Source organism: Passer domesticus, chromosome 3, assembly GCF_036417665.1.
Source record: "Passer domesticus isolate bPasDom1 chromosome 3, bPasDom1.hap1, whole genome shotgun sequence".
Classification (NCBI taxonomy): Eukaryota; Metazoa; Chordata; class Aves; order Passeriformes; family Passeridae; genus Passer; species Passer domesticus.
The window spans coordinates 49,873,861-49,894,627 of record NC_087476.1 but is presented as its reverse complement, the minus strand read 5'-3'; the positions used below and the strand labels follow the sequence as shown (position 1 = coordinate 49,894,627).

Genomic DNA, 20,767 nt, shown 5'->3' with positions numbered 1-20,767 from the left:
GCATTGCCGGTGAGAGGGCCCTGTGTGCAGCAGGGGAGGCCATCTTGTGTGGCGGCAGGAGCCTGCAGCAGAGGCCATCTCATGGCTGCCATGCACAGGGGACAGCGCGGAGCAGTGACACTGCACTGCCAGTGATGGCCCTCATGGCTCCGGGGGAGAGCAGAAAGCGCCCATGGCTCCGGGGGGGGGCAAGTTGTGTACTCCCACCACAGAATATTCAGAAATAAATGCATGGCCAGGCTCTTGTACTGCCTAGTACTCTGTGTTTCTGTAATTCTGCTGTGTGATTGATTGCCCACGGTGCTCGGCACACAGTCCAGGAAAACCAAGAAAGATTGGACATGGTGGCACGGATTCCTTACTACAAGTTGAAGTACATACTATGTTATCAGGAAGCATTTAGTTCCAAAAACTTTTTGCTGGTCATTTGCTAACAAATAGGTACTGTGGTGGGCTGCACAGTGATGAGAAGGTCTTTGCAGCCTTCAGCCAAATGGTGAGGCAGGGGGGATTCCTGTGCAGGCTTTGCCATAGAATTCCAGGAGATTTCAGGCTGGTTGCAGCTTGTAAACTACTAGGATATTTTGAGCTGAACACTGGAATGGAAAAGAAGGGCTAAAAATAAAGAAGCAGGGAAATAGGGAATAGAAGGATTGGAGGGAGCTGCACATACTTGCTAATGAGTGGCCGTTTCCACCGTTATGCAGGAGTTTTGCCTGGCTATCCACCCAGTGTTGTATCATGTATGTGTACATTTACTGAAAAACTTTTTTTTTTTTAATTTCTTCCTTTTATTTCATCCTTGGTCATCTTTGGATTTTCATTTTTGCTTAATGCTTAGAGAAAACCAAAAACTCATAAAGAAATTTAATTTCCTTTGTTTAAGGGAAGAATTTGACTTTCTGGGGCCATGAGCTAAATGACAATTGAAATTTTTTCTTCTTTTCCCCAAGCTTTGATTTGCAGCTCCAAAATTTCTGTCCATTTTAGTAATTGATGTGAAGGAAGACCTGAATAGGTCTGTTCCATAATTTTGCCTTTGCCCCAGTTTTCAGTATGATCTGCCAGATCTAGTCTTAATACCCTAATCCCTTTTGTTATTTAACAAAGTTCTAAAATAAGTCACAATCCGAGCACGGGAAGCTGAACAGAATCTGCTCCACAGCTCCAGGCCATCCTACCTCAGCACTAGTGGGATTGCTTGCTGGTAGCTGTGAAGTGAGTTAAGTTACGTGGTAGAAGTACATCATGGAGCTTTCCTGCTGGTTTGCCCTCTGTCCATGGCTCAAGCCGCTGTGCTGGGTCCTTTTCTTTCACTCAAGTTTACTCCTACATTTTAAGGAAGAGACTGACTGAAGTATTTGATTCTTCAGGTTTGACAGTGACTGCTGTGAAGGAATTTGGGGAGTGGAATTTGGAAGCTGGAGCACTGGTGCTTGCAGATGGAGGCCTCTGTTGCATTGATGAGTTCAATAGTATCAAGGAACATGACAGAACCAGTATCCACGAGGCAATGGAGCAACAAACCATCAGTGTTGCAAAGGCAGGGTAAGTGGCATGTTAGCACATGTGAGAAAACAACATGAGATTTTTCTCTTGTACTTCCATGTTGGAGGGTTGCTGATTAAATATATCTGTTTTCTTAACTGTATGCAATAGCTTTGTTGTCAACAATATTCCTAAACTATACGAGTCAGCATTTCAAAGGACAATGCACTGGACCAGAGGCTGCAAGCAATCAGAATAAATACATACCCTCTTCACTGCTGGGTTTTTAATCTACTGCTATAGGCCAGGGCACTTTTCTACAAAGACTTGGCATCCTTTTTCTTGCCCTTTGCTGCAAGTGGTTGTAATAATCCTATGTGAAATTAGAAGTTTTGTGACTTTTTTTGTTGCAACTCAGAGAGTGGTGCTTCATTTTTCCAAAACCACAAAATCACAGAGTCATTAAGTTTGGAAAAGACCTCAAAGATCATCAAGTCCAGCCTATGAATGATCACCAACCTGTCAACTAGACCATGGCACTAAGTGCCATGCCTGGTCAATTCTTGAACCCCTTCATGGATGGTGACTCCACCACCTCCCTGGGCAGCCACTTTTTCAGTGAAGAAATTCTTCCTGATGTCCAACCTGAACCTCTCCTGGCACAGCTTGAGGCTATGACCACCTGTCCTGTAAAATCCAGTAATATTGCTTGGTAACCAAAGCACATCAGGAGATTTCGAGGCTGCTGTATTTTCCAAGAGATTTGCAGGCTGCTGAATTTTATATGTTGGGTGTGGCATAAATATAAACTCCTGCTTACTTTAAATTCCTCCCTTTCTTTTTTCAAAGTAGTGTGTGTTCAAATCTGCTATCCCCCCACTACCCCTGCCCACCACTTGGATCTTTGAGCTCATAATTCAATTTGTCAGTCATATGCAGCTCTTATTCAGGCCCAAATTATTTCCTGGCTGTTTTTTCTGAAATCCTTGCTACTCAAAAGGCATCACCCTTTCCACATTCCTTCTTGTCACCTTTTACTCAGCTCTTGCTCCAGTTGCATTTTGGCTCCTCTAAGTGATCATATCCTTCCCTTATTCTGAGCATCTCCATCCTCCTCATCAGACAGCAGACAAATAGTCACAGAATATTCTGAGTTGAAAGGAACCCACAAGAATCATCAAATCCAATTCTTAAGTGAATGGCCCGTGTGGGGATTAAACCCACAACTTTGTTTTTAGCACCATGCTCTTACAACTGAGCTAATCTCAGGGTCATGTTGCCCTCACCTGGGTAATTACCAGCCTTTGCCAGCTGGGCACAAATACTTGGGACCAATATGGTCCTGTCTCCTTAGTAAGACAGGGACATATTTCAGCTGAGTTCCTTGTTGCAGTTGTTTGGATTTGATAGACTCAAACACAGTTTGCTAACTTGCACATAGATCCCCAGTTGCTCACTTTTAAGGATTACATATAATGAGGATTTTTTGAATAGTAACTTAGTGCACATAGGTTAAGCACCTTGTTAATTTAGGTCTTATTTTGGTGCAGGGGAGAATAAGGTGGTTTTTTTTTCCTGCTGGGTATAAGCTAGTGGAAGATCTGTGGTCCTTTCTCTCAGTTACAGAAGAACTTTGGACGTGAGGCAGCAGTTACTCAGGAGCTGACTAGAAATAGCTCAGTGACAAACCAAAGTTAGAAGGCTTCTGCTGCTGCCTTACCCAAAAGGAGTGCATTTGGACTACTAGAGTAAAAATAATCTCTCCCCACATCTACAAGCACATGCTAGGACATCATGGTTAAGAGTGGAAAATGGCTGTTTCAGTTGGTATGGCTGCCATCACTGCTAAATTGGGTTCATATTCTTGTTTATACACAGGAATAAAACATGCATTCATGTGACATTTTTTTTGCTCTCTTAAAATATGAATTAAGCAAAAGTGTGGCTTTCCAACATTCAAAAGTGTTTGTATATTGTACAATCCTTCAATGTAATATTTATTTCTGAAAGGTAGTTTTGGTTTTCACTATTTAAGGATTTTGGCTGTCTACAGAGATTATTTTGTGGCAATGTTGGTTGGTGCCTTTTGGTATCCAGATCTCTGTCTGGTTGCTATTCTCTGACTGAAAAATGCTGTACATATAATAAATATTAATACAATAATTGTGTACATTATTTAGCTCTTATGGTTTTTCAAGATAAGATGTGCTCTTTATAGGATAAAACCACTTTAAACACTTTGGAATCCTTTTCCCTATCCAATTTAATTCAACTGTAATGTTCACCATACCTTTCTCTAGCTTGGTGTGCAAGCTTAGCACGAGGACAACTATCCTGGCAGCAACAAACCCTAAAGGCCATTATGACCCCAATGAGTCTGTCTCTGTCAACATAGCTCTTGGCAGTCCCCTGCTGAGCAGATTTGACCTGGTTTTGGTATTGTTAGATACAAAGAATGAGGAATGGGACCACATAATTTCATCCTTCATCTTGCAAAATAAAGGTAAGAGGAGTCTTCTTAAATCACAAGGTGTTTTGTTGGGTTGGAGTTTTTTGGGGGTGGAGGTTTTTTTATTGGTTGATTTCTGGTTTTGTTGCTGGATTTCTGGTTTTGTTGCTTGTTTGTTTGGAGGTTTTTTTTAGTTTGTGTTTTTGTTTTTTTATTTTCATCCATTTTTTAGCTTGCTATTATTGAATCTTTCAAATGAATCAGTTTACATTTTTGTCAGGGTGGTTTTCTGCTGTATGGTTGTTCTTCAAGTAGACCACTAATTAATTAAGAGGGGTGAGCTGAGAACCCTCTACTTTTACTCTGGGATCATTTATAAGAGATTTCAGCCCAGGCTGCTCAGTAAGTGATTGTTTCCATCTCACACCTTTACAGTGTTTGATCTGCAGATCCTACATGCCTTGCTATTGTACTTGCTGTTAATTAGAAACTTAATTCAGGCAGAACAGATCAGAGACACATGTCCTGCAGGACTCAAAGAATGAGCAATAGCATTCCCCATGTGGAATTTTGTGCTCTGCAACGAGGGAAGGCAGTGTGATTTGGTTTTGACCAGCCCCTTTCCCATCCACATCATGGAACATGGCTTTGATCCCCTTTACAGAACAAGTGGTTAGAGGGAGCTTCTTCAGCTAGCTTCCTTTCCAAAATATTTCCCTACAAAAAATGTTCAGAATATGGCAGGTAGCTCTTGGCTCCAACAGAGTAGGTAAAACAGCCAGAGGAGGTGCATACACTTGTGTAGCATCTTTCATTTTAAGGAGTTCCTGAGCACTTGGCACTGCCTGTACCATCTGGTGGGCAGTGAGGCTAACAGCAGTTCTCTAGAAATTACTGGAGGCTTTACTGTGGATTTTGATAGTGGATCAGATGGCGTGTAAAATTCTGCACTGGAATTTAACCAAGGCCTTGAGGGCTACTGTACAGACAGCCAGTGTGCCCCAAAAGTACAGTAATGTGTCTTTCATAGTCAACTGTCTGTTTAGCAGGCGTTCTTAGGAAGAAGCTTGATGTCTGTTGTTATAGAATTACTCACAAGGGTGTTGTAACACAGGCTGCCCAAGCAAATCAGAAAAGCTCTGGAGCATGGAAAGGATGAAGACCTACTTCTGCCTTATAAAAAGCATCCAGCCAAAATTGTCTGATGAGAGCAACCTGATCCTTGTTCGCTACTATCAGATGCAGCGTCAGAGTGACTGCAGGAACGCTGCCCGCACCACCATCCGCCTGCTGGAGAGCCTGATACGCCTTGCAGAAGGTAAGGCCTTGGCATTTTTATTTTTAGGCTAACAATTAACCTTTATGAAAGGAATAGAACAGTATAATTATAGCTGGTAAGCAGAGTAGCAGCTTTTCTGTGGAGGTAGGGATAGGTGATTCTTGTATGATCTTGTTTTATCCTCCTCATCTAAAGAGCCTTGGGGTTGGAGATTTTGAGTGTGAGAAAGGGTGTTACATTTAGACTATCAAAACCAGTTTTCATTTTGATGTTCTCATGTATTCAATAAATATTAAAACCTCTGGAAAAAGTCACATTCAAGAGAAAAATCTCAGAAATTAAGTTTCTTTATAGGACACAATCTCAGGATTTACTTGGCTCCATTTGAGTCAAATATTTGCTTCTACTCTGAAATTAATATAACAAAATAAGGGTATTTTAAATGTATTAATAATCCTAAAATTATTATCACATAAAATAGAACATATTTTTTGTTTCTTGAAGTAGTAGTAGTCAAGCCCATATTTTGCCATACAACTCAAAAATTTCCAACTCTGAGTTCAAGTCATATTTCATTTATAAGAAAGGACTCAAAGGAAGCAGTAAGTCTCTGCTTATTTTATTTTATAAAATGGCATATCAAATATTTTCAGGATGAATTTAAAAGAATGTACTTTATTTTGTATAGCAAACATAAATGGCTGTGTAGCGCCTCCTACTTTAGATGTTTGTGTTTTGTTCTCTCTTTTTAGGGAAAGACCTTCTCCATTTAAGTGAAAGACATTCCTAACTTTTCAAGATTCACATGTAGTTTTCCCATTCAGTGTTTCTTCCCTTCTTATCAGTTTATGAGATTGGGGCTTTTAGTAGGACTTTGTTCTTTCAAAGTATTGTTTAGATGGGATTAACTAACCTGTCTTTCTATTGCTGAATAGAAACTGACTGTACTTCCATGGCCAGTTAGGAAAATTATGTGGTAAATTATTTGCATTATATCTATTTACAAAAATCACTTTTATTTTGCTGACTGATGAAAGAGAGTGAAGAAAAAAATAATGCTATTGTAGAAAAAAGAATTTTAAATAATACCAAATCTCTAACACAGACCAGGTAGAGAAATACTTTTTTTTGACCTGTGATGAAAATTAGACCTTATTTTTTACTCTGTGGTGATGACGTGTGCCTATGTAGATAAGGATATTTCATATCACACTATTTGATGTGATATCCAGCACTTTACATTTTTTAACTGCAGAATTTTAAGCGTCTTTATTCTGTCACTGTAACTGCAATTTGAAAATACACCCTGTTGTTCACTAGAAAAACTAATCCTTCCAGTTTCTGTTGAAATTGACATTAAAATCAAAATCATTGTATTTATCTTTAAGTTATGCCCATACATGAATGTTTGAGGGCTGAAGAGATCTGAAGAAATATCTTGTTCCTTCTGGTAAAAATACAAAAAAATTGGGTTTTGACTTTGGTAACACTTGCACCCATTTATTTTTGATAGCTCATGCCCGGTTGATGTTTAGGGATACTGTGACTTTGGAAGATGCTGTAACTGTAGTGTCAGTGATGGAATCTTCTATGCAGGTAAGGATTCTTGCAGACATTGCCATTGCTGCAATACCACATTTAAGGGATTCGGTTTCGCATGTAGACACGTGCCAGCTCCCTTCTTCTCTTTGGAAAAGATTCAATGGATTCATGGAAAGTAGGCAATCAGAGACTTTGACAAGTCTTTTCTAGTCCATCTTGATTGTTAAAATCCTTAAAAATAGATTATACTGAAAAATCTGGATTAGGATAAAGACCTGCTGCCTTTTTTCTACACTATGCAGTCTAAGTAAAGTTTTGGCATACTGTTGGCTTTGGTAGTCTACATTTTAAAGACATTTTGAGGCAGAAATTGTGTGTATATCACTGTGTTGGATAGCCTCTGAGAGGTTTTTCTTCCATGATGTTGTATAGTCACTCTTTAATTAGGTATGAGAGAACCAAATAATTATTTAGAGCAAGTTTAAACAGTTTTCCTAGACCTACAATTTATTTTGTCATTAAATAATTTTAAACTATGTTGGTAGTAATAGTAAAACTCGGAATATTTAGAAGACAAATTTTATTATTAGAAATCTTAAAATTCCAAAACTTTGGTTGATCTAGAAATCATGCATTCCAATTATCACTTGTAATATTTCTATGCAAAAAGGCATTGAAAAAATGTGAAGGGTTAGATTTTAGTTTACTGTAATATTATTATTAGGATGTTGTAAAAGCAGCACATTTAGAATTAGTAAAAGAAACGTGAATCTGAAGAAGGGGTTTTTTTAATAGAAATACGCAAAATTATATGGACACTATTACTTCAGATAGAATATTTTTAAGATAAATAAATCTTCAGGCTTTGGAGTAGGAAAAAAATCACCATAAGTAGATTATCCAAAGTTTTATGCATGGGGTTTTTCGCACATCTGAAATGTTTGGGTTTGGCTCTGTCATGGATGGTGTACTCTGCCACTCAGCTGACTGGTCTGATCCAAAATGGCATTTCCTATGTTCCTGTGTAGGTTGATTTGAATATTTTCAAATTGAAACAGTTTTACAGAGCACCTATTAGTTCAATAGGCCTGAAAGACCTTTGTGAAAATAGATACACTCCATTTTGGAAGCCAAGCTCTTCAGGATAGATGCACAAAGTCACATAAGGCAGGTAGGCACTTGTGGTCTCCCTTGTCCTTTCAGTGAGGGTTGAGAGACTAATTGCAGTTTGTGCCACAGATAATCTACTGCACAACGTTGCAAATGGAGTTTATCTCAAAATTACTACAGGGCCTGACCTTATTAAGTAGGAAAATTATTTCACTGTCTGCTGCACTTCATCTTGCACTGTTTTGAAGAACTCAGCTCTTCAATGACAGCACTGCATCAAAGTTAAAATATGAAGCTGTTGAAACTGCAGAAGATAGCAGAAGATACCACATTAGTCTTCATTAGCTGTAATTAAACCTATAATTAACTAGATGGAAAATTGATGGGACAGTGGTTTCAAATTAATATGGTTTTGAATATAAGAACTCTGAAATACTGATTTTTTTAAATTTTTGAATTTTTTTTGCTAACAGATCAAAAAGTGAAACCTATGCGTATAATAATAATAATAATAATAATAAATGTATCCCCTGTGTGTCTCTCTACCTGATCAGCACAACTAAATGTAAAAGAATTGTTTTAACTGTGGGTCACCATTTCATTTTTATACTGTTGTGCACTCAAGGGCTGCAGGTTCACCTGGCCAGGGTCAACCCACTACATTGTGTAACAAGTTTTTGTCTAATAAGAGTCAGTGAGAAATTTGCCTGAATTATGACTGCAGAAGATTACCTGGGGGTACTTGGTATGCTTATCATCTTTGCTCCACTCTTAGCTTTGTATGAGCAAGTAGGCAAACGTTCATTTTTGCTAGGAACATGCAAATTTGAGATTTGCTATCTAAGGTCAGATTTTACTTTCCTCCTGATAAGTATGAATAATCACTCAAGTAGTTTATTTTTGAAGTAAGTGGTTTATTTGTTTTATTGAAAAAAGATAGAAGTAGCATGCAAAAGTTTATTTTCAGAAACAGATTCCTTCTCTAGAAAAAAAACAACAAAAACCCACAACATTTTGTACAGATATATCCTGTGTTTGCTGATTAATTGTCAGTCTCTAGAATGAAGTTGTAAATGAGGAAATGCCAGTATCATTCTGGAAGGACTGGCTGCCACCTTTTAGCTCAGTAAGCTCCCTCTTTGACACGGTCTTTGCAACTTCTACAATAAGTCATGTTCTTGCCAGTATAAAATTGAAGTTCACAGTTCTTCTCTGACTGGGTATTTCTTGTGAGCTCTCTCGGGAAGGAAGACTACCACATTTTCATCATCAACCAACTTCATTGGAGTTTTTGTTTTGTTTGGCTGTCTAATTCACCTTTATATTTCTCTTTCCTACTTTGTGAGCATGTTCTAACAATCCCCACCCCTGGCTTGATCTTTTCTTTGCATACTTTTCTCTTGCTAGCATCATCTTCCTCCTTCTCTTGGTCATGTTTCCATCCTTGGTTTATTCTCTTTCCAATCCCTCTCCTTTTACTCCTTTTTATAATTTGTCTTTCCATCCCCAGGCATTTTACACTTTCCTTTCCACTAACTTTTCCTGTAATACTTTCTCTGTTTAAGATCTCCGCCCTCAATTTGCAGTGGTTTTGTCGTATGGTTTCCTTCCTCTACTCAAAATGATATCTCAGAATCTCAGAAGGGCAGGTATCTCAAAGACATGAGCGGCAGCACAGGAATTAAACTTCACAGATGTCTTAAATTCACTTAGAATTTCACATGCACACACAGTATTTAAAAGAAGCTCCTTGTGATGGCCAAGCAAAGGACTGAAATGTCAGTGAGGGCAAGACATTATTGTAGTCCATGGCTGTGTATCTCAGGACATACAACCACGTAGTCCTCTTTTTTTTCCTCTGGGTCCTTAGGTCACATGTTGACAGTACTCAGTCTGAAAGCAATTATCTTTTGTCAGCATTTTGCTCAATTTTGTTTATTATCTGCTGTTGTAAAGGTAATATTCTCAAATTCTTAACGTATTTTTCTTCGGAAGTCATCTCCAGTGGCCTTGAATATTTCAGAAATACCGATTCACCCATCTTAACACAGTCCTTGCAAAGTGATGAGATGGTACTTACTCCTCTGATCTGGAGCTGAGTTATGTGCAGTCCAGAAGAAATTGTCCACTAGATCATACCCCCAAGAGATGGCTGGGGTCCCAGTTTCAGAGTCGTGGCACTTTGAGTGTTTGAGCACGTTTCCTGTTGTCCACAATTTCCTTCTGTGCACATACCACATCAGGATCTCACTTAGAGATTTATTTTCTTTCTTTTCTTGACTGGCTCTTTCTGAATCACAAGAACTGGAGCATAGCATCAGAGGTGGAATCTGGTCCTCCTTGTGTGCTTTTTATTGTTCTAACTGAGAGCCTGAGTCCCTGCCTCATTCCCTATGAACCTTCCTGAAGCAAATACAGGAGAGGGTTTCTGCTGGAGCCTTTTCCATGCCAAGAGACTGGTGCTTCTATGTGGAACAAATGTATCATGTTTCTGAAGTGATGGCTGAAAAAGCCCCCCAAGTGGTAACTTCAGTGGGGTGCATTAAAGGTTGCATGGACAGCCTTAATTTTAGCATGTTGTAGTTTTAGAGAGCTTTAATTAGCCACAGAGTGATGGTTTTCAGTGTAATTTTTAAATGTAATATTTTAACATTGCAAAATGGAAGAACTGGAAATTACCACAGTTGAAGACATGTAATCCATGTGATGCCATAGGTAGCAATTTCTGGATCTAGAGACTTCATTGACTTTTGCTGTTGTGCGCGTGGCACTTGATACACATCTTGTTCATTAGTTGTACTGAGCTTTCTACATTAGATAGGAATGGTCAGTGTTAACTAATCTGTGGCAAAATAGAGGGTTTGTGGTGTGAGGTGGTTTTTTCCAAAGAACAATTAACTACGGATGATTCTAGATTATTTGTTGTGGAACAAATCACTGTGCAGATGCCCTGTTCCCAGTAAAAACGAACTTCATTTTTACAAGGTACTGCAAAAATTGTCCCACATTAAAATCACTTAGAATTCACTGGAATTACTCACAAGCAGTAAGTTATTCTTAAAATGCTGTTCAGAAATATTTCTGCCCAGTGATTTACCCTGTGTTGATAAGACTTAATATCCAGGTCTTTTCCTATAAGAAATTAGGCAAAGCTAATGAAAACTTCTAGCAGTCTTTGAGAAGTTTTTCAGTTAAAAAAATTCCTCACATGACCACAATCTTTACAACATATTTGGAAAATAATCTTCAATCTTACTTTTAATTTTCTGTCATGATGTTCTCAAGCTTTAGGTGGACATCCCATTCCATATTTTAATAAAAATAAACAAGTATGAGTTAACTGCAGGCTTGATCATGTAATTGCTTTATGTTTATGAGCAACTTTGGCCATGTGAGCAGATCTAATAGAATTATTTGTGTAGATACAGTTAGTAAATATTTGCTACCTTAAGCTTTAAAATATCTAAGGGAGAATTTCAGATAACATGTCTCTGTTGTTTAAATTTGGTGCTTAATAATTAAGGTAGTTTCCTATTTTTATTTTTTTATCTCCTTGGTGCCATAGGGGGGTGCACTTCTTGGAGGCATCAATGCCTTACACACTTCATTTCCAGAAAATCCAATGGAGCAATACCGAACACAGTGTGAAATCATATTGGAGCGGCTGGAGCTGAAAGATCTTCTGCACAAAGAGCTACAAAGACTTGACAGGTTGTAATACACAAAGTAACAAACTAATTCAGAAGGGAAACAGAATTTGTTTCACAATAATATCTACACAGGACTCCTTCTTTAGAGGACATGGATAATCAGGGAGATTGTTTTAAAGTCGCACTCAGAGATCATCGCAAGATCACTTTTGCCTCTGAGTTATAGAATTTACAAATACTTTAATGAGTTCCCAACTCATATCTTAATATTATACTCAGATAAGTTTCAAAAGTGCTTCTTAGAGTCAAAATACTAGATTCTGTAGCTGAGCAAATAATTTTGTATAACTTTTTGCTACTTGTTTGGTAAAATACAACAGATCTGCTTCATGATTTTTTAAGCCACCTTTTGGGTGGCTTGTCATTGGGCTTGTCAGGATCCTTCTCTTTCTGTCAATAGAAAATGTAAGCCTGAATCAAAGTTCTGTTCTTTTGGGTGATTTTTCTTTTTTACATGCTGGAATTTTCACTGTTGCATCTCTAGTTTTCAGCTCACTGCAATAACCTTTGGGAAACATATTTGTTGTTATTAAACGGAAACTTTTAATGAAAACTTTTAACTTTTAACCTGAGAGAAAAACCCTAGAATTGGAAGGAAATAAAACTACAAAAAAACCCCCAAAAAAACTCCCCACACTTTCTTCCTGAATTGAGATTAGGCTTTAAAGAAACTTGTTTTTTCTTACTGTTAAAGGAAGATAAAATGTTAATTTTGTTGAAATTAATGGAAACTGGGAAAATTCACTTTTCCTTTGAATATTTTTGAAACTTATTTTGTAACTTATAGTAATGATGTGTCAACAGAAACAGATGAAAGTGAGATATCTTCAACAGACTGAGAAAAGCTAGTTTTAAAACAGAGGTAATTGATAGGGGTCATAGAAATGCAGGATGGGATGGGAGATCAAATACAAAGAGAGGATCAAGGCTGCATTTGACCTTCCTGGCAGGAGCTCACATTGTCTGCTCTGAAGCCTTCTAATGATGAGGATTTTCTGTTGCCATTCTGTAGCCTCTTCCATGATTGCTCCACCAAATGCCCATAAAGGTTTTCCCAATATCCCACCAAATGGCCTTTGCTGCAAATTAAGCTGATTCCTTCTTCCCTCTCTTAGGCAGCCTAGGGAATGCTAAATGCATGTCCTCTTTAAAACAACCCATTTTGTATTGCAAGACTTGTTCCACGCATTCCCCCTAAACTGTACTTCAATAAAACAAGCATGTATCATATATCTCATCCCTTCCTGATGAGTCATATAATTTCTGCCACCTTCCATTAAAAAATTTAAGAATATACATGTTAGTAAACAATTACAGTAATTATTCTAAACGTGTCTACGCATGTCTGTATAGTGTTGTATCTCTCCCAGAGCAGAGAAGCTGTTTAGCAAAAACCAGATTGCTGTCTGCCTTGGAAAATATGTGTTTAGGTACAATAGACAGAACATCAGCTATTCTGAGATTGGAGAGAACTCTCACTCAAGCACCTCTGTAGTTTTGGAGGGCCCTGATGATACTAATAGCCAAAGACAGTGATAATTAAGATTTATAAGTGATTTGAGATGCTTTCATTCTATCACGTTTTTGACATGTTGAGTATACAGTGATTGTGAGAGAAATCCAAAAACAACCACTGTTCCAAGTAATACCCACGTTTTCCATTCCAGTAACTCATGTGAGACTTTACCTGTCTCAGGATAAGATTTAATTAGGTTCCTGTTCTAGAAGGTAGACTTACAGAATGTGTAAAACCTGTAAGGGATTCTAGCAATGATTGTAAGTAGTGCAAAGCTGTTTGTTTCATGTTTATTTTTTTCTGTTTGGTTTCCCAAGGAAATGCAGTTTAGGTGGTTGCTTTCTCTTTCCATCTGCCTGCCTTCTATTGGGGACACTAAATTCTGCCACTTACTGTCAAAGGTGCTGAAAGATCACAGACTGCAACACCAGCTTTCAGAGCTGTATATGAAACTTAATAATATACTTTTGTGACCTACATTATTTGTAGCTTTCCACCAGTCATGCATATTATGTATCACTAATGCAATGAAGAAAGAAAAAGGAAGAAAATTTATTTACTATTGTGTTTTTTTTCCAATGTGTAGATTGCAAATGCAAAATTCATGCCAGCAGCAGCCTGAAGAAACAAATTCCAATCCTACCACAAGGTGCTCAAATGAGGATGCATTTGGTCAGTCAAAGCCAAGGTCTCAGTCAGAACCTTCAAATCAAGAAGGGGATAACTCTGGGCCACAGACACCTTTGCTTGAAGGCAGCTGTGAAGAGAATATTCATCTAGAACCCTTGTGCAACCCAGCACATGGTAATAACAAAAATACAAGCAGCCTGGCATGGTTTGACAGCATGGAAGAGAGCAGCATTGATGCTGAAGAAAATTCTCAGAGGAAGTCTCATGTGCCCAAAATATCTCCAAATAATTTGGCTTCAGAAACTTCAGGTTCTGAAGAAAGCTCGGCTTCAATACCAAGGAAGCAAAATGGAATAAGGGAGTCACCAGCAGCTGTGGATCTGCATGCTCCTCTGAAACAAAAGGACAAAGTTTCCAAGTTAAGGAGGAAAAGGACTGAAGAACACAACTGTTCTTCAAACGATAATATTGCAGACCCAGCACCAAGTGCTAGTGTGCAGGATTCAGTTATTAGACAGCATGCTTCTAGAAGCTGGAAGAGGTTGCACAGGGAGAAGTCATATGGATTCTTTACAAGTACACAGGACCCCAAGGCAAAGGCCCTTCCTTCAGAATTACCTGCCTCTGGTCTGCCAGATCTCTCAAGTGATGCAGATTCTGTGCTAGGAGAAGAGAACAGCGTATCAGTAGCAGCAAAAAGTACAGCAGTTTCCATAAGAAAAAGAAGTAAAGATCAAGTAGTGAAGGAAACAAAGGTAGTGAGTTCCCATGAGCAAGAAAGTGAAAGTCTCCCAGCTGCTAAACTAGCTAAATTTTCTTTCAGACCAAGGACAAAGCTTGGTCATTCTCCAGAGAAGACAAATGAAGAATTTTCTCATTTTCCAAGTGAAACTATTTTTAAGCCAGGAGAGCAGCTCCAGGGAAAGCAGCTTCCAGAAGAATGCTGCCCACCTGAGAAAAGCAAGATGACAGTGACTCACTTAGGAAAATGTAGTTTGGAAAAAGGATCAATTGATAATAAAAGGGAAGAAGAGCAGAAGAGTGGGGCCTTAGGGAAAGAGATCAGAGAAAGTGCAGCAATACGCTCTGATGTCAGTTTTGATCATGTGTCACCTCCACCCACTGAGAAGAAAAGGGAGGCAGAGGAAAAACTGGGTGGTTCAAGCGCAGGGAAGGTGCACTCCAGCATATTAGCTAAGCTGTCCACATTCTCCTTTGTGTCACGTCCTGAGGCAAAATCAGAAACCTCACCTGCCATTAAGAATGACACCAGCAAGGAAAGCCACAGCCCATTGCTGCAGGTGCACGTGAGCAATCCTAGCAAAAGGAAGAGTTTTGCATTTGGAAATTCTAGTACAGCCAGCGTGGTGACAAAAAAATCTCTCTTCTCCATAGCAGAGCTGGATGATGCTACATTAGATTTTGATTGGGACAAAGAGGTTAGGAAAAATCCAAGCATGTAAAATTTCTATCCTCCCAATTATTTAACGTGCAGTTCTTCTGAATTTTCACCTTCTATCGCTTGTATCCATAGTTTTCAAAACATTTCATAGAATCATCCTGGACCTGTGAACATCTTTCTTTAAGGGCTATATACTTTACATAAGCAAGAACTGCTAGTGCTGCAGGCCTGATTTGGATTTTAGTTTTCTAAACTCTTCCCAAGACTATTTATCTCAGTTCACTGTTTTGATTGAACTGATGAACCCTAAAGACTGGTATAGCTATGTTCGTGTGTCCAGAGTGAATGATCTTGCAGAAGAGCACTCTTAATTGACTTTATCCTTTATTTCATGTGACACTCAGAACTACATATTATTCAGCTTGTCCTTCCAAGTGGTGCCACTTTAGAAAAATGATGGCACTCAAGCTGTGTCATTATGTTTTGTTTATCTGTATGTGCAATTTGTCTTAGCATAGTTACTATTGTGATCTATCATCATGCTATGGTAAATGTTTCTGTATTTTGAATATCATGACAACTTTGCTTCATCTTTGATTTGTCACACAGCTGATGTTGAAAACACAGATTGAGAGCTTTTTGTTTCTGTTTTTTACATTCGGTTTTAAATACACTGGTTCAGATATCTGTGTCTGTATTCTGGGTTGTTTTATCAAAACCTGACTCTGTAATAAACACACAGTTCCCCACTGCAGAGACCAATGAATTTCAGGTGATTGAATAGGAGTTGTCAGTAACCAGGGTAACTTTAATGCAGGCATTAAGCCCTGGCAGATAAACTACACTTCAAACCTAGCAGCACAGTGAAGAGCTTCCCTAGTGTAGCTGGGTTCTGAGTCAGATAATGTTTACTTGGATATTTTAATTATTATTAGAGTTTTACTGCATGTGACATGTAGTTTGTCTTCTGTAGCATGCTGCATCTTGGGTCCTACATTTGTCTAATGGGAAGTTAATCTACTAATGTATGACATGTTTACAGAGAAAGGTAAGCCTTAATTTTCTTCTAGTGACTTGCCTGGTATGTTTCTTCTGTGTTTGAATTCTCCACAGTGTATTATTATTATAACCTGCAAGGTAAACAGAGAATAGAGTGGTTGCTTACTGCACAGTAAATCCCTTGGGAGACTTGCTAGCAGAAAGATCTGATTCTCTCTTGATATGCTTAGAAGTAGCTCCTTTGAAACCAAGTGAGTTAAAACACTGCAGAATTTCAGAGAATTGAGGCAGTGTGAGGCCCAAGTACACCAGAGTGGTACAGTGAAATTGTGAGAACACTAAGGATGGTGTTGGCTTACTGTTCAGGGTTCAGCAAAGTGACAGAAACATTGCTATCCAGACTGATTGTGTAGTTCTTCCACTGGAAACGTGCCATCTACCAAAACAAGTGGAATTCATCCACCTCCCTCCCAAAGCACAGAGCCACCCTATCATGTTCCTCCTCACACCTGTGCCAGGGTGAGGCTGACATGCACCCATGACCTACTGCCCATGGAAATCAGACGTATCCTACGGGGTGCTGTGTCTGCACTGAAAGAAGGGTCAAGAATTCTGGGCCCATGAGCATTTGTGATGGTCTTTCTACTTGAATTTTTTTGCATCAGCTGCCTGCATGGTGGTCTCTTTTACAGTCAGAAATCCTCCTTCCTAGTTTTTGGGTTCGATGGGTGTTACTGGCTGGCCAGTGCAAAGCTAGAACATAGCTACTGTCTTTACTAGCCAAGCTTCCAACCCTCAAAATAATATGTTTGAGCGCAAGTTTGATAATGCCCTGGAGACGTTCCAGACTTTCTGGAAAGAGCATGGTTGGGTCACTATCTGTGTTTTAGGCATCTAAATCCAAACATAGACTGTAGAATTTAGGTAGAGTGAATTTGTTATTTTTGGTAGTGTCTTACTGGTGATTAGTTTTTGTGGGATAATATGCTGGATAGTATACCAGTAAAAAAGAAACTTTTCAGACTCCCCTGATTAGAAATAGTCAGCGTACTACTTTATGAAATGGAACAATGATTCTTTACTGAGCAGAGGTTTTTGAGATTTCCCATTTAGAAGCAAAGAAAAGGAGGCACAGGGACATTCCACTGAGCTTGCAGAAAGGCCCATCTTTTCTATACTGCTGGAGGAAAAGTACTGTTGCCTTTCCAAACTGTCTGCAAAAAGGTCCTACTCACCCAAGTGTGAGGGGTAAGTAACCAAAGAATACATTTGGAAAAGCAGATACTGCTGAGATTGTTCTTTACCAGACCACTTGAAATACTACTGTTGTGGTGCTGCTTCTGATTCATAGCATGAATTTGGAGCTTCCAAGATAAATGAGGAGCTCACAGTAACAAGAAAATGATACCTGCTGCTGATTTACTCTCACCCTCACTGTTGCCATTGCTACAGAACCCATCTCTCAGTGCTTTGGCAGGGAACGTTGCTAACTTCTTTCCTTTCCCTTTATAAATCAACTTCCCCCACAAATAATCACAAGTTTTAATGTTTTTTGAGTGCTACAATAGCCCAATGATTGGTGAATTTAAAGCACTATGGCAGTGACAGTCTGCTGGGCTAACCTACAGATGAATTTTCTTTTTGAGTGCTTTGTGCAGTCAAGGGGCAGATGAGTCACTTCCTGCCAGCCTGTCTTCCTGGCCACACACTGAGCCATTATCTGTTTTATCACTTGCCTCTCTGAGTCTATGGTCCATCAAATCAATTATTATCGAATACACTAGTATTTTATTAGGCTGTGTCATGGAAGGAGAATATATACGCCTGGTCATGCAATGTCAGTGCAGCTCCCTCCAAAGCTCCCCTGGGAGGTACTGCCCATCCTATTTAAGGGACTTCTGGAGCAGATATCTAGTTCTTAAGCTTGCAAAACAACCCAGAATAGGAATCACTTGCCATGTAAACATCTTGCAAAAACAGCCTTCAGTTCTTTCCAGCAGTATGAAAATTTTAAACATGCCACAAAAAAATCTGGCAGAAGTTGAACTGAGAAGGGAGTGTGTGCCGTGTGGCTGAGCTCCTCTGTTAATATGTTCTTGTGCTGACCCCAAGCCAGTCTTATTCCCCTTCATATGCTGCTTTTCATTCTAAATAGCTGGCAAGCAGAAAAAAACCCTACATGGCTGAGTTTGATTGTTGTTCGTGTTTTTCTTAAGTGGTCTGAATGCTGTGATTCTTGCTGGATACATTAGTTAATGAGTTAAATATCATAATATGATGTGCACCAGGATTACAAAACCAAGTGAGCTAAAGCCAAAGACAAGGCAAAGTCAAACTGAACTGAAAGTTCTGATTAGTAGATTCCATGTGAACAGATGTCCCAAGTGAGGATATATAATATCCCATTCTAGAGAGAATGTATTTATTGATGGGAAGATGAGGTAGATAGAGTATTAAGTGCTCTGTATTTCATGTGAATGAGGCAATAGCTTCATTAATAATAAATAATAATTATGTCATCTCCCTTAGGTATCTAGTGTGCCTTTGCTTATCAATACTTTTCTTCCTGTTAGAAAGAAGAATATTAATAGTTCCAAGGAATAACATTGTCCTTTACTTAATAAGGAGCACAGCTATTTTAGAAAAGAGTGAAAATGTGTTTTTTGTCAAGTTTGACATTCTGAGCCAATTCATGCAAATACAGTTGTGCACGTAATATTTCTGTATGTATTACTGGAGAACTACATACACAAAAATACATGCATAACAAGGCCATATTGTTTAAAAATGCAGATGTTATTATACTGTATTGTTGCAGTGCTGTTTACAAAGAGATGTCCTTTGGAGCAGTGACTTTGCAATCAGTAACATTTCCTAACTTGAACTCAATAGTCATGAGAGAGTTACCACATGTAAAAAGTCAAGGAAAGTATGTGTCATCACAGTCCCCAACAGAAAAGCTTGTACAAGCAATACCTGCATGACCATGATCACTCACAAGGTGTTGGCACCTTCTGAATAGCAGGTACCATGTTCTAAATCATCCTGTTACTGCTGTCAGCATTATTCCATTCTCCCTGGCAACTGAAAGCAGTGGTGAAGAACAGTGGGAGCTGCAAGTTCTCTGATGTAATCATCTTCTGTGTTCAGCAGCATCCTTATGTTGCTTATCTTCATTGCCAGATCCTAGGTGAGTGCACCACATTTTTCCAGAAATGTTACTTGTCTTTCTCTGGAAGGGTTTTCTTTCTCCAATCAAGGCACCTACTCACCACAACCCACTGTTCATCTGTAGAACAAAACATCACAAGGAAGAAAAGGAACACTTCTGTGGCTTCAACAGGAGAGAGGCAGTCAGCAACTTGAGCAGCTGCACCTGCAGCTCTGCTTCTAGTCCATCTCAGTGGTCTGGAAGCACAGCTCTACTTGTTTCACCACCTTCATTCCCATTCAACACTACCAGGACAGCAGCTTTACTCCATTCCCACTTTCATGGCAATGTGGAGATGTGAAAATGTCTTTGAATATAAACATCTGTGTGCTTTACAGCCATGATTTTTAAGAGGTTCTTTTGGATCACAGATTGACCTCAGAAACTTTTGTAGTCAGAGTTAGAATAAATTTCTCTAAACTTTTCCTGGAATTTCCCTATGGCAAATTAACTTTTTTGATAAAAATACTTTTTACAGTGTCTGGCTTCTAGTTTCTAAATATTTATGTCTGACATCTCTGCTATACTCTATAGCTAGTGATTAACAGCATCACTGAAAGATCTTTTCCTAGTTTAAATAAACAACAAAGACCCAAATAATTGTAAGAATCTCGAAATTATTTTAAATACAGCATAAAATGTTGGGAAGATTGAAAACTTTAGTCACTAGTGGGTTATTCCAGTTTTTGCCAGAATCAGAAGGAATATTTCCAGTGACCACAGTGGGATAATTTTCTAATAACCTTCACAAGATTCAGCTCAGCAGCATGTACTTATGGGTCCATTATGCAGATGTCAATATTCAGAACTAAGTACCTTTCTAATCTTTTGAAAGAATGCTTTTCTTGAAGAAAACTGGAATTGAAAATATTCTATGCTCTCTTAATGAACACAGAGAAAATAGAAAGGTTTTTTCTTCTATATTAGCAATTAAAGAAATGTAAATGGAATTGTTAAAAAGTTGAAAGTTAACATTCCATCTCTAGTCACCTCTCAGTGTCACTGAAATTATGATATAATCTAATATAGTCATTAGATTTGAAATTACCTTATTTTTAAGTGTTATCTTGATTTAATCAGCCATTCCTGTAATTACATTATTGCTGTCTCATTAGTATTTTATCAGCCTTATTGAGAGCTGTATACCTCCACTGTTAACATTTCTTTTGTAGGATACAGTTGATGTGCAGAGCTCAGGTTGGTTGGAATTTATGGCAGCTTAACTGTGAAACCAGTGAGTTTTAGCTACAAGAAAACAGGAAGAAAAGTTGTACAATCTTTGGTTTTCAGGCACCATTCATAAAATACTTGGATGTAATGAAATTTTGCCTTTTATATATAAGGACCCCAAGCTCTCTTTAAAGGTAATGAAGACAGTGAAACCTGGGCAATACCTTGGACAAGGCCTGTTCCTGATGTCTGGGTTCTCTC

The 20,767-nt window shown here is 38.6% G+C and overlaps 1 protein-coding gene across 3 annotated transcripts in view; it reads left to right on the top strand.

Annotated features, from left to right (window-relative positions):
* The window catches only part of MCM9 (minichromosome maintenance 9 homologous recombination repair factor), a 51,935-nt gene extending 32,117 nt beyond the window's left edge, over positions 1-19,818 (top strand). The window contains exons 7-13 of one of the 3 annotated variants that reach the window (XR_010358632.1): positions 1,374-1,548; positions 3,789-3,991; positions 5,052-5,255; positions 6,730-6,812; positions 11,434-11,579; positions 13,681-16,174; positions 17,239-19,818. Coding sequence is in view for 1 of the 3 variants with exons in the window: in XM_064413009.1 (XP_064269079.1) it covers positions 1,374-1,548; positions 3,789-3,991; positions 5,052-5,255; positions 6,730-6,812; positions 11,434-11,579; positions 13,681-15,187 (2,318 nt within the window). In the remaining 2 variants the exon portion in view is untranslated. Of the gene's footprint in view, positions 1-1,373; positions 1,549-3,788; positions 3,992-5,051; positions 5,256-6,729; positions 6,813-11,433; positions 11,580-13,680 lie in introns of all 3 variants that reach the window. The other 2 variants (XR_010358633.1, XM_064413009.1) reach the window with 2 other exon arrangements.
* Positions 19,819-20,767: the final 949 nt, after the last annotated feature.